The sequence below is a fragment of the Oxyura jamaicensis genome, chromosome 1 (genome assembly GCF_011077185.1).
Source record: "Oxyura jamaicensis isolate SHBP4307 breed ruddy duck chromosome 1, BPBGC_Ojam_1.0, whole genome shotgun sequence".
In the NCBI taxonomy this organism is placed as follows: Eukaryota; Metazoa; Chordata; class Aves; order Anseriformes; family Anatidae; genus Oxyura; species Oxyura jamaicensis.
This window is the reverse complement of record NC_048893.1, coordinates 90939582-90965251: the sequence shown is the minus strand read 5'-3', so window position 1 is coordinate 90965251 and position 25670 is coordinate 90939582. Positions and strand designations below refer to the sequence as shown.

Sequence of the window (25670 nt, the reverse complement as noted above, 5' to 3'; positions counted from 1 at the left end):
AGTAAAAACTGTGCAAAAACTATCAAAGGAGATTCACTGGACCTAATCTGAAGTAAAATACCACAAGTTGTTCACACTTCTGTCTCCTGCACTGTCATTTGTGACTGCTGAGTTGTTTTCACCTGTGGGTTCTTGAGTAACGAACTGGCTGCTGTGCAGGCATGGTAGTGACCTGTTGCTTCACTACAGCTCTGCACGCTAAATACCAAGAACTCACAGCAAGACTGCCTCAGGAAGAGGTTGTTATATAGCAGAGGCTGATGCGAGAGGACAGCTAGTACTGGATCTTGCTTGCCTTAGAAACTTACAGAATAAGTTTATCAAGGTAGATGTTGCTATTGATATTTTTAAAAAGGCTCCTTGTCCTACAAAACCCATCCTTAAAATGCTGTTGGAGTGTATATAGTAAATGATCTTGTCTTTTCCTTTCTGATTGATAAATAACAGCACGGGAAACTTTATTTCAGATTCTCAGACAGTTTTAAAATAAGTAAGGAATAAAATATGTTTCCCCAGGAGATCTGTATTTGTGTGCGTGCTGAAACACAAGCTTTCCCTTTGTCATTTGACAGCCAGAGGCACATGGAAAAGGGACATGGTAAAACGTCTGTTCTGTTATATACTACACAAGGAAGGTTAACAGTGAGAATAAGAATAGCCTAAGGTGCAGGATGGATATATAAACTTGCATATACCCTAAGTGACATTTGATTGTACAGGAAGCATTAATGCAGCTAATGTTAAGCTGGTTTGGCTAGGTTTTAATGAATAAATGACAGCCTTGCTCAGCATTACTATGGCTACTAGCTTCCCCGGAACAATCTGTCAGCAATAAGCACGTGCTCTTTCCACTGTTGTTATATGCCTATTTACATGTAGCTGTGTTTTCTTGATTCACATTTACTGGACATCAAAACACAAATGTATGTTTAGCTCTTACTGTTTACTTTGTGAGGGTGGTTGTCTGGGGAACCTCTAATGTTCTTCTCTCCAGCATGTGGAGCTTCGCGTGCCTGTTAAAAATTCCTAAGACGTTTACCCTGAACATTGTTTCATTTTTTATTTTTTTAGGATAGTAAATATGCTGAATAAATTTTACTCTATCTCATATATCAGTGAAGTTTCCTTGTGATTCTGGGCACTAACTACAAGTTTCAGCATCTTCACTTTGAAATTGATGTAGCAGTTTCAGGTAGGACAATGGTCTGGTTTACTGCCCTTGATGCTTGTGTGAAATACCAAGTACAGGAGCATGTGTTTAATATACACAGTATAGTTAGAAAGCTATTTGGAAAGGACATTCATATGCTGAACCACAAGCATTTCCAGTCATCTTATAGCTCATGAATGATAATGAAGCTCATCTTCTATGTTGGTAATTTTATTACAGTTATCAGATCAACTCAGAATTAATGCTTCTTGGATTTGGCAGTAGCATCTTACACAATGATATTGCAGGCCATTCCTTTGACAAGAGGACTAATTACAATGCTCTTCTGACAGTTTGTTTATTTCTGTTTGTTTTTTTTTCATTAGAATAGCTCCCAAGCCATTTTTCAGACAGCTCACAGGACTTTGCTACAGGTTTTTATTCTATACCCAAAAAAAAGTAACTTTTCTTAAATTAGATTGTTCTCACATTCCCTCAAGCATCAAAAACCCAGAACCTCTTTTATTTCAGATGGCTGAAAATTCCACCCCCACATAGATCTTTAAAGATTAAAGAAAAAAAAAAAAAAAAGTGAACTAGATAAATGGCTTTGCTTTGGATAGAGACCAGGCCTCTAGCACTTCAGATTTCATTTCCAAAAGAAAAGGATCAGAATGTTAATGTATATACAATTGGGAAAATAACATTGTCACATTATAGCTGGTATAATTCAACCTGCCCAATGTTTCTGTGTCACGCTAGAAGAAATAGAATGTCAGAAAGCAGTAAATAAAGCTGCATGTTAATATGAATCTAAATTATAAGACACGGGGTGAGTAATACTTGCAGTTAAACTGGCTGGGACAAAAACTTATTGGTGCTGTCAGTATTCATGCTTCAGGATGTTCATTGATCACTCAAAAAGGTCAGGAAAAAAATCATCCTCTCGCAGTCCACTCTTCCTTCTTTCACTACAAGTTTGTTGAATATGAGCGTATCAGTTGTTTGCATGCTGGTTTATTTGCTCTTCCCTGTTGTTGAATCCTGATGGAGATTAAATGAAATATCAATTTAACCTGATAAAATAATTATCGGTCATATTTGCAGCTAGCAATAGTGAGGAATTATATGGCTTCATATGAACTGATTACTATTTTATTTGTTTTCTCATTTCCAGAAAAAGAGGTGTGTCAGATCTCAGTCTTTGGAAGATTAACCTGTCATTGAGCTAAGTACTATCATCAAAATAAAGGGCTGTCAGACAATAAGCTGAAAACTGAAAACCTGTTTTTTCCACGACAGTCAATCAGAGAAAGGTAAAAGCAGCCAGTTATACCCACGGTTTTCTACAAAAGCTGCAAGCAGGATGTTGCACAAGAAAATGGTGCCTTAAAAACAGAGGCCACTTTCTTGAAAATTCCACCTGAAAATCAGAATTAATATTTAGGATGTTTGAACATGGAGGTATGTTGCCCAGAACAGTGTATCTCCGCTACTTGTAATTTATTCTGTGAAAGCAGTGGTTTGTAGGACAATTTAATGGTATCTTGGTAGTCAGATGAATCTTTGTGTTGCTGAACGGGCAGCTGTCTGTCTCCATGGTCCAACACAGCCATGGGCAGCGGTGCAGTACGCCGTCCAGAAAGGTGCGCACAGCATCTCTTCCAAGCTCCCCAGGCATACCATTCATTGTATGACGTACATTCACATCTGAAACATCCCATAAAAAACTCAAGAACTTTTGAAAAAGGAACATAGTCTGCAGTGTGGCACAGAAGGACACATCCCAGGGAATGACTGCAGACTATGAAGGGATTCAACTTAAATGTTGTTGAAATGTCTCCAATCTGTCTGTTTCCTACAGAATTTTTCAGATACCCCTTTTCCAGCCTAGAGTAAACTACCTGCTTGGTGAACCATGGATGTTATTATAATTGAAGTGAAAGATAGCGATCCAGAAATTATCTGTGTGAGGAATTTCTTTAAAGCACCAGAACTGTTATATAGGAACAAATTATATCAAAATCAAGCGTGACCCTAAACCTTCTGCTGTTTAAATGCCACATTTAAAGCTGGTGGCTTGTAATATTGTACTGCCATTGAGAATTGAGAACCATAGTGTAAAAATATGAGTTTACCAAGTTTATTATGATAAAAGACCTTGCGATAGTAGGCAAAGTGTCATGGATGGTCTTTAGCATGGATGGACTTTAAATGCCTTAAAGCCAGTAATACTCTTAACAGGGTGACTGAGCACTCTAAATCTCCAGCTTAAGGTATCATTTGCCTTAATTACTTGTGGATCAACTGTCTCAAACTGCTGGCGTTTTTTTGAAAACATCATGTTGGTGATGCAGTGCAAATCAACCTATAACCTCCTAGATAAGTTCAATTAATACTTCCTTACAGTTAACTTACAATAATATTAAACTCCCTAAATAGCAGGTTTATCTTTCCTTCTCTCTCTCCCTCCCTTTTTTTTTTTAAAAAAAAAAAAAAAAAAAAGAAACATAGAAACCCTCATATAGTATATAGGAGGTGAAGATATCTATAATGTATTAGCTTGCAGAAATGGAAATCTGATAGCCAGAGGTTAATTTGCAAAATTATAAAGAAATATAGGAAAAGTAATTTCCTGAAAATATTGTGAATTGAACACCCCAGAATCAAGAGGGTAAACTACAAGCAGAAGATAAATCAGAAAGGGCTTAGAAGATTAGCAGATTATTTAATATGAATTTGTTGCACTGTGTCACTGTAGTGCAGAAAGGGCCTTTTAGAATACAAAGAGTACAATAACAACAAAATCTTAATGCTCTTTGTAATGATGAAAAGAAATCTCTACCAATTTATGACACCTTTGGTGGAGAAAGGGAAGGACTTCCTAATTAAGGAGCATTTTCTGTAATTGCAGCGTGGATGGATTACAGGCTTGCATTAAGAATTAGCAGTCAATTTAAGAGCAGAATATTTCTGAACTTACTGAAAGTAAAATAATTTCCTTCCATTAAATAATTGTCAGTAAAGTTTTGAGTACTTATAGCTCACAACTGTTTCTCATAAAGGATAGGAAGCCTAATAGTGAGCAGTTCCCTGAAGTATGTGTCATTTATTATCGGACCTCAGAACTCATCCATTTTGGGGTCATATCACGGGAAGCTGTTTTGTTAGTAGTCTTTATGATTAAGACGACACATAGCTGTGTTGCTTTTGCTCACATTGTGTTACATACTTCTCCTGCAAATGAATACCTGGCTGTATGGAAAGAATGTGATTTTTAGGAGGCAGAATTTGTGATAGAATTTGACTATAAATTAGTATCATCTGGCCTGAGTTTGTGGATCTTGCCAAGTCATGTTACAAATAAAATTGCCTGACCACTGTCTTTTCCTTGTAACAGAGGGTCTGTATTTCTGTTGCTCAGCAAAAGGTGAGTCCATACCCAGTGCTTCATGCTGTTAAGCTAGTTACATTTTGAGCTCTCGTTCTTTTGTTACAGTGAAATATTTACTTTACTGACTAAGGATTCACTGTGATATAAGTTCTCCCTCTCCTGTAATCTTTGATCCTAATCTGTCTTGATGAATGGCTATAACCACCCCCCCCCCAAATGATAATGATTTTTTTCCTCAAGTTACCATGATACTCTTTTTAAAACATTAACTTTTCAAAATTACTGCAGAATTCTTTCCAGATATGCCACTCACTATGATGCTTCTCTCTTCTAATTCTCTCTATGTTTCTTTTAGCCTTTACCCCACTGTCTCAATTTAAGGCATATGTTTAAAACATATATATTTCTTAGACTTAGAACTTGCCCAAACAGGGACTAGGTGATCACAGCTGATAATCTAGTCTCTGATTGTTAATGAAAAATGAGGTCAGCTGATTGCTCCTACCTCATGTACCTTTAATTGCTTTTTAATTAAGTTGTTCTGTGCTAGAAAATTAACCTAAGATTTAATTGTCTTGTGTTCCTTTAGCAGCTACTGTTGCCCTAAAGCTGGCAATTTTCAAGCTGCTTTTGTTCATCTCACCCCTACTTTCTTTGCTTAACTGTCTGCCTCCATGCAGTCTTTCTCTCATTTTTATGTTTCAAGACATGCAAACTCTGGCATTTTGACAGAATAAAAGAAGGTAGTAATTTTCATCAGTACTGTACTCAATCTCTCTTTTTTTTTTTCCTTTTTTTTTTTTTTTTTTTTTGTGAAAACTAGACTGGTTCATCTCAAGTTCCTGGATATCTGGCAATTTTACATAAACTGAAGATCAGCCATTTAATCTGTCAGATGGAATAATGTAGGATAGATTTGATGGATGGTTCATAGAACACACATTATTCCTGTTTCAGGGATAGTTGAAATGTCTGATAACTGTGCTTTATACTATGCTCATTTTATGTATTCAGATAGTTCATTATTTTTCACACTTCTTACCATGCCTGAATGGTGACAATAATAGCTCCAGTACTGCTCTCTATTTGTAGGAACGTGATGCTAAGAACTGGAGTAAGTTACATCTGTCTCAATCATTTTTTTTTTTTCCTTGGAAAGCATGATGTTCCTTCCTTTCCTCATCTCTTCAGTCATCTGTTGGGCCTTGTTGTCATTAGCTATGTCAACACACTTCAGGGAAATGCAATAGCTAAGGCTCATCTAAACAGACTCGAGAATTTACTGTGGCCATGAGTCAAACCAGAGCCCTTAATGCTGTTCTTCCTGCTGTCCTTATCTGTCCCAAATGCCCAGGACACCAACATCAATCTGGACTTCAGGAGTTCTCTGTTTCCTTATATGCTTTTGTTTGGCTGTTTATTTTGGTGCCTCCATTAGCCTAGAAGCTTGTCTGTCTCTTTTTGTGTGCTAATTATTTTTAAATTTCCATAACTTCTATACTGGGCATCTAGACCCAGGATTAAATTTACATGGTGAGACTGATTTGATTGTAAGTGATAAACATCTTGCTTTTATGGCCAAGTTACAGTACTCTACATGGACCTTTCATAAAACGTCTTTCCAGGGTATCTGTACTGATAAGTGACAGTGCGTGTGAATGGAAGGTAATCAACCCAAATCAGTCATTGTGGTGGGCTGACCCCAGGCAGCAACTGAGTATCCACCAGCCATTTGCTCACCTCCCTACCTTCACCCTCCATGAGATGGGGAAGAGATTCAGAAGGGCAAATGTGAGAAATATTTGTGGGTCAAGATAAAGATAGTTTCATAATCTGTTTCATAATAATGATGAGCTAGTGTCTGGAACTCTGTTGGACTGAAGTGGGGAACAACTAGCAAGGAAGTATTTACAGACCAGCTCTGCCCTCTTGAACCCATTAACGTAAGTGGAGTTATGTCTGATGAAAATAAAAGCAAAGACAAAGCGGGATCCAAAATGCCTTTGATGAAGCAACAGCATCTAACTCTTTTTAGCTGTATCCATGTTGTTATGAGAAGCTAAGTAGTTTAGCGCCTAAAAACTTAAATTAATTGTAAGTGACATTTTAGAGACTTTAGATTCAGGTGCTTTTTAGATTCAGGAGTAAGGTAAGACTAAAGACTTTAGCATGAGGAAAGTTAAAAGTAGGCTTTACTGATCACAGGGAGAAAAATTGCTATTCTGAGCTTTAATCTGCATTCATGAGATTTCATTGCCTTTGAGTGAGCTTTTTGACAAAACTATTTACATAGCAGGGCAAAAACCTTATTCTGCTAGTATTTCATGTGGAACAGCAACTAACCAATCTGCATGCCACCTGCCTATGACAGCTTTTTTACCTGAAAGAAAATTCATGCTGAAGAGTCTTTTGTTCTGCCTGCACTCTATAGAGAACAAAATGACGCTGCTGTGTAAACTCTTTTAATTTTGCTATATTTTTTTTTTAATAATAAGCACATGTACTTTTATTAAAGGAAATCATGCTTAAAAGTTCTTTAGGGATACCACTTACAAGTAATTCAGCTGATGTTCTTGGTCAAGTCCATAGACTCATTTGAGAGCAGCAAAAATATTGTGATGCAGACGTGTATTTGTTTGATGGGGATGATGCTGTGGATGAAACAGGAAGCAGCTTGCTTGCTGCATCTAAGCCAGACAGGTGAGAAGAATAACTGTACTATTTGGCATAGCTGCAGCTAATGATACAAAACATAACGCATTGCATAGTGTGGACTGTGCTGTATAAGAGTGAAATTGAAACCAGGGCTAATGATCCCCTCAGGTTTCAGTGATGAGATCTTCCCTGGAGAATGATGTCTTGTATTTATGCTTTATTTTTGGTGGCTGCATAACCACTAAATCTATTTAATTGATGTTGTATAATAACCTGATTACAAAAAACATTCCAGTTCTAAAAATGTTTCAGACCAGAGGCTTATTTCTATCACCAGGTACCTCCTCATCGCAGAGTCAGCTATGTCATATAACTCTGTTCATAACTTGATCAAGAGCCATATTTTAGTGCAGCCTCTCCTTTTATTGAAAGCAATAGAAACTCTTCTGCTTGCTAGCAACCTTTTCCTGGATTTGAGCGAGATTGATTGAGTCTCATTTATGAAATTTTGCATTCCATACCTATTGAAAGTATTCTTATAAATATTTAAATCATAATTCTACTTGATTGTGAAAAACGTCTGATAACGAATATTACATGCAATCTTTTTTCTCTAAATAAATGCCACTTGATATGAATGATATCTATGGCATTCTTGTTTACGTTTCTCTTCATTTCCTGGTACTATATTCATAAATATATGGTTGATACAATAAACCTGACGTTCTTGTTGAAAAACACAATTTAAGTTTTCAGAAAGAAGACTTTAAAACCAGTGATTAGACATCTATTACTCAAACTGCCATGAAACATATTTGTTTTTGTTTTTTATTATCATTTTTCAAGACAGTGCTGCAAAGAGTTCACCCAGTATATTAAAGGCAAGGACTTATCCAAGATTTCAGATCCCTTAATCATGCTAACTTAGCTTCAGTCATACATTTTTAGCATGTAGTTAAGACTGATATAATTACTACTTTACACAGCTGTAGGAATAAATGATGCTCTGTTGCTGCTTAACTCCAGTGTGCCAAACACAACACACAGTCTTGCAAGGCATGGAGCCACATCTGCTCTCATAAATTTGCTGTAATAAGACTCCTGAGGCTGGGGTTGTTGGATGCCTAACACTAGTTTTGTCAGGATGGTCACGTGCAATGTAGCATTCAGGCAACTGTTTTGGCTTTGTTGGATGAATGAGTTTAAAAATCTGTAGATAGTTGCCACACAGAGATAAGATAAACAGAAAAGGTACATCAGTAACACTAATGTGGGTATCAAAATAATGCTGTATCAGAATGACGCAGTATCTGGACAAATGTTTCCTGCAGTAGTTCAATCATTTATCTTAATGTGGTACCTTGGACTACTGCTGAGTGCAGTATTAATTTCTGAGCATTAAAGTTATGTGTTGAAACTGTGTGAATTGTTGATTTTGTTGCTTTTCTCATGTGCTTCTCTTAAAGCTCAGTGAAAGGAAGTACATTGAATAAAGCTTTGTTATTAGCACATTTCTCAAAATAATTTACTTTTTATGGAGGGAGGTATAAGTCAAAAATACTGGCCTGTCAGTACTAAAGGACTAGACATTTTGACATAAAATATCCAACAATTTTAGAAATCCAAAATAAACCACACTACCTGTTTCTTAAATTATTTAGTCTGTTTCCAGTCTTCCTTGCTTGTTTGCAACAGTACTTATTCACCTGTTATTTGTTTGATTTTGAGCTTGTAAAGCTAATTAAGTTCTATGGTTTCATTTCACCAAGCACTTCTTATTTGTTCTTTAGTAAAATTTACAACTCTAATTCACTTGTCTTTCTACTGTAAAATTACCTGTCTTCTGTTTGATGCAAGAATAGGTTGAATGATGTCTTCTGTTCAGCTCTGTCCAATATTATTGAACTCCAACTGAAAAAAACAGCTGATTTAATCAATGCTTCCGTGTCTTACGCTGTGTGTATCACCCTCTAACATACACAGCCAGCATGTCAGAGAGACTGTGGTCTTCCAAGCAACCTACAATTTTGTTCCCAAACAAAAGGATTTTGAGTAGCCAAGGTGCTTTCCCTCCAGTTCTTTCAATGTCTTCCAGCCCTCTTTGAGGACAAGCAACACCTCTTCCTGTAAGGCATTAGTACTGCTGTAATTTGGCAGGGTCAAGTTTGTACACCCTGTCAGCCCTTCACTTTCACTTTGCTCTTACAACTTGAAATGTACATTTTCTGCTCTCTGGCTGAAGAGTTTGGGACAGCCATCCCTTACTCCCTGCATTGAGGACCAACTGGACTTCTGGATCCTGCTGCAGGGCTGGGGCAAGTTGGAGTTGCCCAGTCCAGAGTCCCTGTGGTGGGGGGGACTCTGTCTGGGGGAATCCCCCCCAAGTCCCAGATTTCACCTGCTTCCAGGACAGGCTTGCAGAAATAGACTGTATAGTCTCCCTGATTTCAAGTTTTATTTGATGCTTACTGTGGCAGCTTTTAAGATGTTAATTGTAAGAAGGCAATAGAAAGGATATTTCCAAGCTCCTTTAAGTTTATTATGTTTGCTTATTTGTAGTGCTTATTAGAGCATGGGCTACTCATTAGATGGGATGCAGTGACAGCATTCATGGGATCTGGCCTGTGCATGTGGAGGAGGATGCTAGAAATACCAACTTCTCATTTAAGGTAAGCTTTTGTGTACTTGAAGCTACCTTGTGTTCATCTTGCATACTTGTGGATCTGAACCCTGAATTCATTGAACACTGCATAAAATAGCCAGAACAAAATGACTATCTGATCAAATTTTTTCCTGTATAGAACATGCCCAACCATTTTACTCTTGAGCAGAAATTCTCAGATGCATGTAGTTAACCTAGAGAGCGCACTTCTGGGACTGTGCTTGAGCAAGAGTTACAGTTTTGAGGTCTTGGCTCTTCTGTGTTGTTTGTGTTGGGGAAATGCTATCCAGCTGCACAGACAATCATTTTAAATAAAGGGAACTGAGAGATTCCTTCCTTCACAAGTTCAGTTCCCATTTTACAACATTATATTATTCTAATCCTGGTTTCAGGACTTCAGCAGGATGAAAGTGGCAGGTATTTGGCTCTTTTCTTGTCACATCACCGAAGCATAATGCTGGATTTAGCAGGGTGAAGTGAGGATTTTCATCTCTTACTACCGCTTACGTCTCTCTCTGAAACCATTCATAGCCATACTCCCTGTGGGTATTCAGGACTGTTTTTTCAGGGGGTGAAAGACTGTTCCTTCTTCTGGACAGTGAATTGAATTAATAGCGAAGCTGCAAGTAGTTTGTCCTTGGATGAGGGAAGAAATCTTCAGTTTAGTGCTAAACGTGGTGGTCAGGAAATTGCATAATTTGAGTACTTAAAGTTTTTGGCAGATGCTGTTTCTACTGGATTTGGGGCAGGAATGGGGATTTGAAAGCAAAACTGAAACTTTACATTTAGAATTGAAATTAGATGCATTGTAGCAGTAGTGCTATGTCAACTCTCTTTGCAAGTGTCTTTTCACTTTTTACTGCACTTTAAATTTGGCTCATGATACACTGTGTTTCACATAGGGAGGAAAACTGAGTCACTGGCATGCTTCTGGGACTGCCTTCTCTGTAGGAAAAATCCAAGTCTTATGTCAAGTTCTGAAGACAGAAGCAAAAAGACTTTTAGATATTTTTCAGACCATTTATCTCCTGAAGCAAACAGGGAAAAATAATAATAATAATAATAATATACTAAGCAAATAACAGAATTAAATGTGTGTTCCATACTCCAGTTACTTTGCTCATTAAAGCTGATAAGCTCTAAGTCAGGCATAAAGAGGACCTGGTCCCATAGTAGGGTTCTACTCTTCCAAGGTCTTTTACATTGAATAATCACTAGATAAAGCACAGGAACTAAAAGTAGATAGACAAAACTTAATCAGGCTTCTTATTTAAGGACTATCAACTTTTGAAGTGGAGACATGAAGAAGCTATTTGTTAGCAGAATTATGATATTTCTGTTTGACTGAATAGAGATGCTGTGGCCAGCTACGTCATTAAGCCTGTCAATGTAATTGCTCCAAGTCAATTTATGAGAGGAGAATAATAATTCCTAAATTAAAAGAAATCTTGAAATCACTCAAAAACCTCTTAATAACTTTGATAAAAGAAAAACTATTAATGTGTGCTCTTACTATTTGATTCTACAAATGCAGTTTGCAAAATTGTGTGAACATGCTGCAAATGAATCACCAGGCTTTAGTTCATGCATTAACCAGTTTCTTCAAACATGTATTATAATAATGGTATAGCAGCCTCAGCATTATCATGGGTCTAAATCTGGGCAATTGTTCAATAAAATTGCCAGAGATACCACCAGTGGTTTCCTAAGGTGACTTTTATGCCGACAGGGAGAAATGCATTAAACCCAGCCTTTAAACACTGTTGTTTTTTAAGGAAAGCATGGCTATCTTAACACCAGAAGCACAGGTATCTGAAATACCATCTGTCTGTCTTTATAGTTGGAATTTTTGCAGATAAAATTAAGCTTGTAAGAAGTTTGCTTCCTGTACTCCGTGAGTTAAGTTGCACAATAACTGAATGTGCAAGCACACAAGCTTGCAGTATGGTTGCCAGGTGTTCTAAACCTCTGTCTGTGATCAGGGACACACTTCATTTATTGAATAGTATCCACGAATTGATTATCATTCATCCCAAGGGCATTCAGTAATTCAGTAATTCAGGCAGTGTTATTAGGCAACACAGACTAGGCAATATGAATATTCTGCCTGAAAGAAGATCCTCTTCCCTTCTCCATTGCTTCCCTCTTCATCCCCTTACTCTGTTGCTCCCCTCACCCTGCTTGCCAAACTGAAAGCCACCATGCATACAGCTAGTGATATGAGTAAATATCTCTATGTTGCTCACTGGAAGCTGTTTCTTCTAGACCTCTTCCAAGGACAGAGTGAACTTCATCCCTGAGATGTCAAGTGACTAAATCAGGTGTCAGATCTGCATGTGCTCTTTTTGACCCCAGAATGGTTTCTCTGCAGTTATGCTTCAGCTTCATATCTGAAATACAAGGAAGTATTTTTGTAAAACGTGGCCTTTTTCCACCAGTGATGTGAATCTAAGATAAAAAAAGATTTCTGTCCTTCTGTTGGCACTGTGCAGAAGACACATTGATGGCATTGGATAGCACAGACACAAAGTGAAGACGCATTGAATAGCACAAATAGTTGGCCTCCGGTCCAGTTCTTTAATTTTAAACACAGAAAATTATATATGATGGCTGCCAGATGGTTTAGTGTCATCTTCTACAGCTGGTTGAAAAACAGAATTAATTTTCATAAAATTGAGAAGTTTTCTGCCACTTAACATTGTACTAAATTGGAAACTGCCCACTAAGTAAATTTTCTGATAGCTCTTGGAATGGAATGGTGTGCACAGAAATCTTGTAAGCACAGTTTTTGTGTAGGATTTCAACCTTTCTCCATAAGTCCTTTTCTTATTGAGCTACAAGAAGTTAAAACTTTGCGGTTTTTAGGAGCATAGTTTTACTTGTTGCATTCAGTTTGCTTCACTCTACTGTACGAAGAGAGAGCTTCACTAAAGGTAATGGTCCTTAACAAAAATGTCCCAGCTGAGTGACCCGGACATGACTTTCCTGGCCTTGTTGCTTTAAGAATCTTCATCACTGATATACAGTTGTTGTAATTGTCATTTATTTTTTTAGAGTTCTGCTGTAATTTTTTGTGAGACGAAAGCTATCACAAGAAGCACTTACCTGCGTGTTGATAGGGGATCCCACATCTATGCTTAAACTATCTGAACTTATAGCTTTCCAATTTGATTACATTCATTCAGAATTAGTATGTTTTCCTCTAGAGAATGTCCAAACTGGTATAATTAAAAAAACGATGCTTCATTACTCTTACTAGGTGGAATATACTGCTTTCTTAAATACTCCTGACACACAGATACAGGCAGAGATCAAGTTTCATTGAAAACCAGGGTAACATCTCACCTGACTTACAGATGCACGAAGGCATCACAGAATTGTCATCAAGGTGTGCATTGATGCGATCTTTCCAAATGAATTTTGTGAGGAAGTGACGGTCCTCTCCTGTTTTTTGGTTAGGGCAGTGTCTGCCTGTGTCCCCATCCTTATCTACACTGAAATTTTGGTTGAACTACTTTACTAAGCTCAGGTGCCCAGGGAGAGGCAGGGGGCTGTGGGGCTGCTGTGTGAGGAAATGCCAGGGCTGCCCTGTGCCAGATCCAGCTGGCTCTAGTGGCCCCACCACAGGGCACAGCTGGGCCTAGCAGCCATCCTGGGGACAGCCAGGGTAAGAGTGGACAAAACACCACACAGCAGTGAGGAATGAGGGGAAAACCTGTGAGAAACAGCCTCATGAACACCAAGGTTAAAGAAGAAAGAGAGGAGTAGGTGCCCAAGGTGCTTGAGCAGGAGTTGCACTGCAGCATCTGGAGGAAAGAATGGTGGAACAGGTATTTCCCTGCAGCTCAGGGAGTACCTCAGTGATGCAGATAACCACACCATGGCCAAGGACAGGATGATGGTAGAGCAGGTGGACGTGCCCTGAAGGAACTGTGGCCTATGGAGAACCCGTGCTGGAGCAGGAAAAAGTGTGAGGAGGATGGAGCAGCAGAGAGGAGCTGCTATGGGCTGACTGCAACCTCCCATTCCCCATCCCTCCTGCGATGCTTTGTAAGGCAGGAGGTAGAAGAGTAGGGAATGAAGGAGTGAAGAATGAAGGAATGAGTCTGGGAAAGGTGGGGATGGAGGAAAGACATTTTCCTTCAGTTTTGTCTTTGTTTTTTCACCATCCTATTCTATTTTAATTGGCAATAAACTATATTAATTTACTCCGCGTGAAATCTATTTTGCTCATGACAGTAGTTGGTAAGTGATCTCCCTGTCGTTATCTAGACCCGTGAGCTGTTTCATTGTATTTTCTCCCCCTATCCTGTCAAGGACAGGCAGTGAGAGCATTTGGGTGGCCATCTGACCACCAGCCAAGGTCAACCAACCACCACTAAATATGCTATGGGAGTAACTCTTGGTAGGTGCAAGTTTGGTGGGTACGTACTCACCTTAATTATTTATTTACCAGTCCACACTACATGTGCTTTCTGCTTAGTTGCAATGTTTTGATGTGAACAAATTATTACCCCCCCTCCTTCTAAAACTTCACAGATCTGTGATGAACTCAAAAGACACCACTGCGGGACCATTCAGGGAAGCTGCAACTCAGTCTACCCCTGTTAATAAGCTGCTTTCCTCTGGCTTCTAAATATTGCTAATTCAATTTAGAAAGGGAACATCTTCCAGGCAGCTTTAAGGTGAAAGTTAATGACCAGCTCTCTTCATGCAAATTTTAAATTGCTTCCCCATCAAGGACCCAAGAAACAGAGATTTTTTGTTGGATCTTTTTTATGTTTTATGTTTTGTCCTATGCTATTTTGCAACATCAGTAGTTTACTATGTACGCATGTCTGCTGAGGGCTTAGGCACTGAAAGATGACAGCAGCTGGTTGTCAGAAGTACACATTCACATTTTCTGAGGTTTAATGCAGCAAGCCTGCCTTCAATTTTACATAAATTTCCAGGAACGGTACACAGAATTAAACCACCTCTTATGGATCTTCTGATGAGCTTCATTTTAGATTACAGGATTTGAAAATTATTAGTATCTGAGGGCAGGTTTATCAGTTGTCCTGACTTTTTTTTTCTCCAGTACTACAGAATTATTAAATACTCCAATATCACTCTAAGGCATAGAATGATAACTCATCTATGAAAATGTCATTATTCTCCAGCTGATGGTAAAGAATTAGTTCACACTTCTAGGCTTCCATATCCTCTTGAATTAATTGGTGTTTGATAATACTTTCTCCTCTTTTTTTTTTTTTTTTTTTTTTTTTTTTTTTTTTTTACTTTCCACATTTGCTTTTCTTCAGCTGTTGGCTCCTTTACAAATTTCTTTTGATTCCTTTTATACACACACAATACATAAATACTTATCTTCTGAATGTAAATACTAATTCTTTTTCCTTATTTCCTTACTTATAATAATAACCAGAGATTCCTCCTGAACAATTAAAGAAGTCAGAATTGTTTTACAACAAGGTAAAAAATACTATATACAATTAATTTGTATTCCATGATGATGTGCTATTATATAGCTCTAATTATTCTTTGTGGATCTTACTTTCCAAGGAATAGAGCGTTCTTTGATTTATATTCTTGAATTTAATAACATAAGTACATTTAATACTCCAGAGAGCCACCTTAAATTATGCAGAGTAGACAGAAAGGTTATGCATAATACAGAAAACCTGAGCTCAGCTTTAACTTTCAGTTATTGCTGTAAAATATTGTAGCAGTCAAGCCTATCAAAAGCATTAATACAGAAAGAATTTAGTTCACCTAGGGTTTTTGGTTTTGTGGGGTGAATATTTGTTTGTGTGCATGTATGTATGAATACGTTAATTTATTGAAGACTGGAAATTTTTGTCTCAACATTATTAGTCTGTGCACTGTGCAAAACTTGGCTAGCTATCTTTAAGTAATCTTCACCTTTACAGGAACTGCTTCAGGAGGTGAATCTTCCGTCTTAGACGAAATATATCAGCATGGTGATTTTTAAAAAATGAGGGAGATGCAAGGTTATTCCATTAAAGATTAGTTTTCCAGGTTCATGCAAACAGCACTTTGTCAAAAATAGCTTGTTTCGCTGAGATTTGCATTTCAAGGATAAGGCCAGATTTAGTAAGTAAATGAACTTGGAGGACTTAGAATACTTTTCTTCTTTTGTATCTGCTATGGAAAAGATTTGGTAAAATCTTCGTGCTCACTGTTGTATATTTGTGATGGTTTTACTTGGGTGGGCGACCGAGCTCCACCACAACTGCTCTCTCACTCCCCTCCTCAAAGAGGAACAGGGAGAAAATACGATGAAAGGGGCTCAAGGGTTGAGATAAGGACGAGGAGATAGCGCAGTAATTACTGTGATGGGCAAAACAGACTCAGCACAGGGAGATAGTAAGATTTATTGGCTATTACTAACGAGCTAGAGAAGTGAGAAACAAAGGAAAGAAACCAAAAACACCTTCCCCCCCCCCCCTATCCACCCTCTTCCACCTCCTCCCCCCGAGCAGCACAGGGGAACGGGGGAATGGGGGTTATGGTCAGTCTATAGAAATTCTTCTCTGCCGCTCCTTCTCGGTCACTCTCGTCCCCTGTGCTGTGGGGTCCCTCCCACGGGATGCAGTCCTTGCTGAACTCATCCAGCGTGGGCTGCCCACAGGCAGCAGCTCTTCAAGAACTGCTCCAGATATAGGTCCATACCACGGGGTCCATCCCTCAGGAGCACACTGCTCCAACCTGGGTCCCCCACGGGCAGCAGCTCCTGCCAGGTCACCTGCTCCTGCGTGGGCTCCTCTCCATGGGCTGCAGGTCCGGCCCGGAATCTGCTCTGGGAGGGGTCTTCCACAGGCCGCAGTCTCCGTCGGTGCAGGGCCACCTGCTCCACCGTGGTCTCCTCCACGGGCTGCAGCGTGGAACCCTGCTCCACCATGGCACTCCATAGGCTGCAGGGGGACATCCTGCTTCACCATGGTCCTCACCACAGGCCGCAGGGGACTTCTGCTCCAGCGCCTGGAGCACCTCTCCCCCTCCTTCTTCGCTGACCTTGGTGCCTGCAAGGCTGTTCCTCACTCCTCTGACTCTCCCAGCTGCTGTGTGGCGCAGCATTTTTTTTCCTGTCTTAAATCTGTTCTCACAGAGGTGCAAACAACATCACTTATTGGCTCAGCTCTGGTCAGCAGTGGGGCCCTTACCAAACATGGGGCAGCTTCTAGATCCTTCTCACAGAAACCACCCTTATGGCCCCCTGCTACCAAAACCTTGTCACATAAACCCACTGCAATGTTGAACGTGTAATTTGTAATTTTTTCAGTTATCCCATCTTTCTGGTAGTTTCTAGCACTTCAGTGGATATCAGTATCCTCTAAGAAAATGGAAGTTAGGAACAGATTAGAGAATTTCTAAAAATGCAAGCTTGTGAAATTGGAAGTTCACTTGAAGTTTCTCTTTCCAACTAAGTAAAATGGTTTATAGTAACCTACTTGAATGCACAAAATGAATATGTGACCTCCACTTAAACTAGACAGCACTTTTCATGAATCTTTAAATAGCTTTGGAACCCAAACCATTTTCCCCCTTTCTTTTCAAATTGTTATTGCAAGTTTGAATCCAGTTTCTTCAGAGCTTAGAGTTCCAGTGGTTTGCTCTTAACAGTGAATGCTGATATGCTCTCTTATTACATGATGATGAAAATAGCTTAAATTTAAAAATAAATAAAGAAATTTGTAATACATCAGCAATTTTGTCTGGAAACTCTAGTCTTTCCTTTCTACACTCTACCAGATTTCCCATGTCTTTATTTTAATTGCATGCTCTGGTAAGCTCCTAGATTCCTTTTTTAAAAGCACTGAAGTTGTGCCTTCCTGTTCATAGCATGCAACTTCTTAGTGAAGACAGATTACCTGAGATGTATTTGTCTCAGCTTTTCAGATTGAAACACAGAGTTCTCTGCATCAATTCTCAGTTAAAAACAAAACAAAAAAAAAACTGGAATAAATGTTGTTCTTACTGATATTTTTTCATCTTAAAATTTGTTACAAATTGCAGCAGTCAGGAACTATCTTTGGGATTGTGGCTGTGTGAGAGAGCTTTGCAGAACAGTTAGTGCTACATAGCATAGTGGTGATGAAATTTCTCTTGAGGAATATTAAGTATAAAAGGTCAAAAGATTTTTCCCACATCTTTCCTTTAAATTGAATTCCATACTGTTTTTATTTTCTGTATTGCCTTTCAGGATGTAATGCCAAATCTGATAATAAGATAAAATTATATCAATTTCTTCCTTGTTTTCTTTGTCCAATCCTTATTAACAGATCTTTCAATTATTTGCAATCCTTCTGACAAAAAAAAAAAAAAAAAAAAAAAAAAAAGAGGGGATGAGAAAACAAAACTTCCCAGACTTTTCAGTCTGAACTCAGCAATGCAAAATGCTGGAATTTGGGTGGTAAAAAATCAGGGAAAACTTTTGGGATAGGTTATGCAGTAAGTTCCTGTAATCACCTGAGTTTGTTCTGCTGTTGTCCATACATGAACTGTGGATATGCCTTACAGGACATTGTTTGCATGTAATTTGTTCTGGGTTGCCATGATGGGTTATTAGCTAGTAATTCTCCACGTTTAAATGCTTATTTATAGTACTTCTCAATAGAAATGTGGCAGAATAGAAAAGTTCTGTTGGAAGGGACCAATGAGGATCATTGAGTCCAAATGCCTGACCTCCTCAGGGCTAAGCAAAACTTAAAGTATATTAATTGAGGGTGTTGTCCAAGAGAGAGAGAGGAGAAGAATCACCTTTTTTGATTGGCTGGAGATGCTGTGTTCATTGCATCCCACAATGAGGATTACCCTCTTGGCTGCCAGGGCATGCTGATGGCTCGTGTTGAGCCTGCTGTCAACCAGTACCCCCAGGTCTCTTTTTGCACAGCTGCTCTCCAGTCGCACATCCGTCCCTCTGTACCTGTGTCTGGCATTACTCTGTCTCTGCAACACCTGGCATGTACCCTTGTTGAATTTCATGCCGCTGGTGATTGATCAACCAATGCTGCAATATATCTAGATCCTCTGCAAGGCCTCTCATCCTTTAAGACAGCCAACAGCACCTCCCAGTTTAGTATCATCGGCAAACCTGCTAAGGATGCATTCAATTCCCGCATACAGGAAGGAGTACAGGCTTGCCTTTAGCCAGGATATAAAGCAAAATAGCCTCTTTAGGTTTGAAAGACTATTTCATTCAGTTATAAATATATAAATAAAGTGAAAATAATTTTGTCCCTCACTTGCCACATCTACAAAGCAGAATATGTGAGCAAACCACAGCAACACTGTGAATTGCAAACACAGCTATTCAAGGAAAGCTTATTAGCCTAAGGGGGAAAACTTCAGAATTACTGAAGTGCATTCAGAGAGTAAATGACATTCAATTTCAAATATTTCTAGCTATTGAACATAAGAAGAAAAATGTGGTGTGTCTTGGGCTTCCTAAATTGGCTGTGTGTCTGTGTACAAGCATAGATGGGCGTGGATTATTTGTAGTCTGGGAGATGTGCCCTGGTGTGCGGGAGCTCACTGTGCTCAGTTTCCTACCGAGTCTCTCTGTGCCCAGGCACTCAGGGGGAATGTGGTACTTTGCATGCTGTGAATCCCTGTGCTGGTTCACAGAGCACTAATCTTGACCTTTAGATAATCCCGGACTCTGCCGCAGGAAGGACTGACAAATGAAATGCAATTACTACTGTCAAATCAAGTTATGATTTACTTATTAAACATAAGATTTCTTTTCAAAGCTGATGGTGCTGAGTATGTTATGTTTGTTTTCAGTTTTAGATTTTACAGTCACTTTATAAACATTAACTGTAAAGTTCACCGAAAGGAATTAATGAAACAATGATCCTTAGTATGCTTCTGAAGGAGGGATAACTTTTATTATTTTTCCCGTCTTTTTCTTCTCACATAAGATTGTGGGAAGGGAATAGGTTGGGTGGTCTTTTTTTTTCTTTTTCTTTTTAAAAAAAAAATAAATAAAAAATAAAGTGTCTGTGTTGCATAAGAGTTTCAGACAGACAATGATGTCACCTCAATTCTTTATATAAAGGGCTTTAGTAGAATTAGAATATTACTTAAGTAACCTTACCAACATTTTAGAAACAATTTAGAAAATTAATTTCGAGACATCTGTTGAGTTTACAAGAACCACTGGTAATTAACTAATTTAGACAAAAAAATAAAAAGCAATCAACATAAGAAGAAGAATTAAAGATTAATTGTGGTCTAGCCATCTCCTTAGTGTGTGCTGTCAAAACTCTTCTGATTTTCTTCTCTTATTAGCTATATCAGTGGCACCCGATTTTGTCTCTGTATACGTCATGGCATTAATAGCAGTCAGATTCCTATATGTGTTTTGCTTTGGCCTCTTAGAGAACACGTATAGGACATAACAATAATAAATCACTAATTTACAGGTTTATTACTGTGTATTCAGAGTTGCATATTTTCAGATAGGAGCACACTGAAAAGCTTATAGGAAAATTTAAATAGAAAGTATCCTAATAAGGAAGCGTTAAGCCTCTGTGAAAAGATGATGGGAAGATGCAAATGAAAACTGTAAGGAAAAAATATAACATCAATAATTTTATGATAAATATGCAAATTACAAATAAACTGGATTTGCCTGTATTGTAGCCAGACACCCATCTAGGATAGGACCTTCTTCACAAACAGCTTTGTTTTTTTCCAAAATGATTGGTCTTCATTCCTTCAGTCTGACCACCAGCTGGATAAGGCAATTAAACATTCTTTGGATCATGTCTGGACTGTAAAAATAGCCCTACTCATTAATCAGCTCAAAAGTACTTCTGGTCTCCTGTTCTGTCTCTGGGAATAGCCAGGGGCATATACCTGGGGAACAGATACCCCTCAGCCACCCTCCCTGCTTCTAGCAGCCCATGGCTGCTCAGTCAGATAAAAAAGTCCATAAAGTCCATAAATGGGTCCCACATAATTGTCTAATTGCCTTCTGAACCCATATTTGTTTACTACTGTGGGGCAATTAGTTCAATGGTGTAACTTTGCAAACATTTTGATTTTTTTAAGACTTCCAAGTGATCTTTTCTCAAATTATTTTGCAAAAAAAAAAAAAAATATTCCAGTTCTGGAAAGGCTGCCTTAAAGTCAACTGAGAGTAAGATTTTTTTCAGTTCAGAGGCCTGCAATTTTTATGGCCACAAGTAAGATTGTTGCATGTCACTGTAGCAAAGGGATCAAATAAAAAATTCTAAATGGTGCCATTTTCCTACATCCTTCAAGTGCAAGCCATGAATTGCAGAGACTGATGGTGCTAATATATAACACTCTGAGGCTTAGTCAGAATTTTGCTATGGGCAAAATGCTGGGGTTAGAATTTACTCCCTTGAAGCTTTTCCATAAAAGAGCTCTTGATGTCTCTGTCATGATATCCTGGGATTTGCTGTCTCTGATTTTAGGTTTCCAATGCTTCATTATATTTCTCCCCATATTTCATAGCATCATGCGTAGAAAACTTGACGTTAACTAGACAATTTTCAGAGACTTAAGGGCCCTTATTTTATAACCTGTGTTAGTAATCTTTAGTAACTTCCATTACATCATGGAGGTCTTAGTGCAGGTTTCATCTGTTGAGTGTGCAGAGGCTCCAGGTGACCTGTTCTTTTGGTTCTGTTTTTTCCATGTCCATGGTTTCTTTCACACTCAGACACAGCAGTGCCTGTTTGAGACAGGCACTAATCAGGCAAAAGGTTTCCGTGCACAACTGTTGATGATGAGGTCTTTGGAATGAGGAGTTCTTTGGAATTAAAATCTGTTTTTCAACCTGATGTGTAAACTCAGCTGCTGGTTTCCAGGCCACATACTTTTTTATGACATCAAATTCATTTTTTTTTTCATCCTTTCTTGTAGGGCCATACATTCTCGAAGTCCTGTCAGTCTGTCTGCTCTGTGTTTGTTTCCCTCTTCTGGCTTCTTTTCCCCCAATATTGCATTGCTGTTACTTCCCCTGCAGATATACAATCCAAATTCTTCACTACCTTGTTATTCTCCCTCATTCTGCTTCTTGACTTTGCTTGTAGTGTCATACATGTGAAGAAATGCAATCCCTCACTGACCTTGGTGTGTAGATAGAATGAGCCTGAGACAATTGTGCTTTAACTAGAGAAGTCTGTTTTCCTCAGAGTGAAAGTGAGGATAGTATTACATTGCTAAAAAGTGTTGCCAACACAACCCTTATATTCTGTGTGCACTTCATCACTATAATCCACCAGTAAAGCTACCCTAACAGGAATGTGGTCTATAAGAACTACTTTGAAAATATCTTCTCCTACTCCATTTGATTCTTCTTCCATGTTTCCTTTATCTTCTGGACTATTTTGCTATTCTAATTTTACATGATTAGTGTGTCCTAAATCTTTATTCGCCTGAAAAATTAAACAGAACTCAAAACACGCAAAGGTAGCATGGTCCAGGGTCCTTCATGCCTCCTTCCCTGTGCACACCCAACTAATATGCCATAGAGATTAAATTTGTAAAGCATCTGTCTCTTGTGGCTATTGTGTTGGCTATTCACAACTAAACCAGCCTGACTCTGCCCAAAAGAAAATTCAGGTTATGCAGCTACATGCTGCTCCATGGGAGGACTGCATTCTGCTGCAATTATTCAATTTCCCTATACAAAAAAGCAGCCTTTCACTTACTCTGCTGCAGGTCCCTCTTTTCCATCCCACTCAATCAATCTTTTTCTTGTACAACACGCTGTTTTGTGAGACCAGGCAATGCAAAGTTTAAATAAAGTTGTCTTAGCTAACTATATTTATTATTCTTCAATCTTAGTGCAAGCATTTACCTGAATCTGTTTTTACAGTTGTTCTGTGGTGCAGTCACACAGAAATTCATGCTGACCTAAGGGAAGGGAAAGCATGAGACTGCACGAGCAATGGCAGTGGGGGAGCAATTTTTAGGACAGCAGTGGCTTATGCAAGACTCAGACACTTGTTGAGCTGCTTTCTAAAGACAACGTCATGCTTTTTGTGCTTAGTGTATAGCTGTTTTCAGTTTTTTCAAGTTATCCAAGTTAAATAATCTTACGGTTTTGGTCTATAAGGTAATACCTTGTACTTGGACCAAGGTATATAGAGAAGGATTAATAATGTCAGTTGCTATAAGGCAGCTGTCCAAAAAGTATCAAAAATATTATCCAACTATTAAAATAAGGATAAAAAATAAGATGTTCAGAGAAGCTTTACTTGAGGGTGGTATTTGAAAACCACTCACCAAAGCATTATTTGTATGCTTTCTACTATTTAAAGCTCTTTCAGCTCTTACAGATGCATCTTCACGTCTCACAGTAGGACTTAGGGCAACTTCTTGTTTCCTCTAATATATTCAGTAGCTTATCTTTTCTTTTGTGACCTCTTCCTGGGAAAAAAAGGGTGAGAAGGGAAAGTGGCTGCAACTCACCCAACCTTCAGGCTACCAATATGCTGTAGTTTCTATCAAGACTCCACGAGTTACTGTGAAGAGCGTGTGCTTTATTTTTTATAAATATAACCACTGCAACAGTGAAAGGACATCTGGGCTGAAGGTCTAGTTAAAACCTTGTGAATTATTAAAACAGGTTTAGAAACTACTCTCAAAGTCCCTGCGAGTTGCTTACTCAATATTCATCCAGTTTACATAGCTTTAGCACCACAGATGCCAGCTCGAGATGAGAATCAGCACAATGTGTCCTCGTGCCCTGCTGAGGCTCTGCAAACTGACTGTGCACAAAGACCATGATCAGCTGATAAAACCATGGTGCCCTGAAACTGGGCACTGGTAATCTTGCTAGGGTGCTATATTTACTTAGTCTATATTGGTAGCGATCTATAAGAGGTTTAAAGTAGCTCTCAGAGGCAGAGCTGGTGTTTGAATGATTGTTGCTGGGAAGCAAGAATGAACGTTTGGATGAATAAATACTGAAAAAGGTTACCTGGTATGTTTGACACTATGGGTGCTGCTGGATCAGCCGATGACGTTAACGCCATGGAAATTCACCATTGGTACACAAAATTTATGAAGGAATGCCCATCTGGACAACTTTGTCTGCATGAATTTAAGCAAGTCCTGGATCTGCATGGACTTACTCCCGAAGCCAACAGCTATGTTGAACAAGTATTTCACACATTTGACATGAATAAGGTAAGAATTTATTTTTAACTTCATGACTTCCTTACGGCTCTACCATTTGATATGTTCAGCAACGTGTCTCAGGGTGCTGGTTATGCTGGCTATTCAGAGATAATGGAAGTGAATCAGAGGTGATTCAATAGTAAACTACTGGCAAATAAATGGGAATGGCAGGCAAACAATTTTGAATGCTCTGTTCCCAGCACATTTTGCCATTTTGGAAATTGCCTATGTTCCAATATTTGTTGAATAACTTCTCATCTTTAAAACATGTATTTTTATTATTATTTTCCATGTGTGTTTGTAGTTGGAAGTTTATTTGCCTAACTCCACTTGAAAAATATTTTTAAAAGCACTAAATTTTTGTCTGGATCCATTGTTGTTAATGCTTTAAGAATATAAAACACAGCCACGATAGGATTTCTTCTGCCACCAAATAAAAGGTTTCTGGATTCATTCTGAGCACCTGGTATGACTTAGGTTGGCATCAGTCAATCCCCCTTTTCCAAAGACACATCTTTCTGCTTTTAATCCCTCATCCCAGTTTTACTTCTTAACATCCTAGGTTAACACAAAAACCTCCAGCAGCTGTTGGTTGCCTTGCTGTCATTTGTTCTTCCAACTCAGGGTTCATATGGGTTCCTTCCAGCCACGAGACCCATCCAGAAGATTGTGCCTTGTTATTTTCTCCTTGAGCCAAAGGAGAAAATAAAAATGTCTATTAAATGCTACAGAAATGGAGAGTCATCTGTAATTCCTACAGAAATGTTTGTCCTTGACTGAAATAAGGTTCAGGCTGATTTGTCAATAGTAGAAACAACAATCAAAGTCAGCTTCCAGCTGAAAAAGCAAATGGGTCCATCATGGAGTAAAAACTTATTAATACATAAGTAAAAATATTAGTGTATCAGAAAATTGAGCCCTCAACTTGCTTAAGTCACTTTTCAGAAAACTGGAATGTGAAATGAACACTTCCTGAAAATCAGATTTCTGTCAAGGTGAGGGCATCCCAATGCAAGACCAACTGCAGGCATCAGGAAACTGGGTACTTGCCACAGAATAACTGAGGATGGGGAGAGGGAATAGGAAAGTACCATTTTGAATAGTTTTGCAGCAACAGAAATACCCAGGAGAACTTGTAACTACTGTTGCTAATGGTTCCTATCTTTGAAAATACCTATTCCACTCAGTAAATAGTGTAACCAGTACAGGCAGCAAGTGCAGAATAAGTTTGATCACAAACTTTCAGGGTACAGTTGCTCTTCACCACCCCTTTCAGCTTTATCTACTATAGTCCTTGTCATGCTAAACATAATTAAAAATGTTTTCTTCACTTGTTTCTAATACTCATAGGACTGAGAATGTGATTATTGATGTTGATACTTGCTTTTTATACACTCGAGGCATTACAATCCAACAGGTTACAGTTGTGGAAAATAGTTTTCCATGTCTGGGTTATTTCCATAAGAAAAAAATTACATTGCCAAAGTAGCTAGCCTCTCTGTATGAGGACAAGCCACGTGTGAACCTGGCACCTGTCTAAATAGGGAAAGAGCTCCGAACTAAAAAGAGGGAGAGCTTTTTAAGAAAGAAGGGAGGTGTCTTTTAACTGATTGGTTGTTTTGTTT

The 25670-nt window shown here is 38.6% G+C and overlaps 1 protein-coding gene across 4 annotated transcripts in view; it reads left to right on the top strand.

The window, feature by feature from the left end:
* The window catches only part of GUCA1C (guanylate cyclase activator 1C), an 83425-nt gene that overhangs the window by 25781 nt on the left and 31974 nt on the right, over positions 1–25670 (top strand). The window contains exons 2-3 of one of the 4 annotated variants that reach the window (XM_035315114.1): positions 2328–2466; positions 9759–9868. The exons of 1 other annotated variant lie outside the window; for it this stretch is intronic. In XM_035315114.1, the coding sequence (XP_035171005.1) occupies positions 9788–9868 (81 nt within the window). In that variant the 5' untranslated portion in view covers positions 2328–2466; positions 9759–9787. Of the gene's footprint in view, positions 1–2327; positions 2467–9758; positions 9869–23764; positions 24055–25670 lie in introns of those variants that run through there. 2 more of the 4 variants (XM_035315115.1, XM_035315110.1) reach the window with 2 other exon arrangements.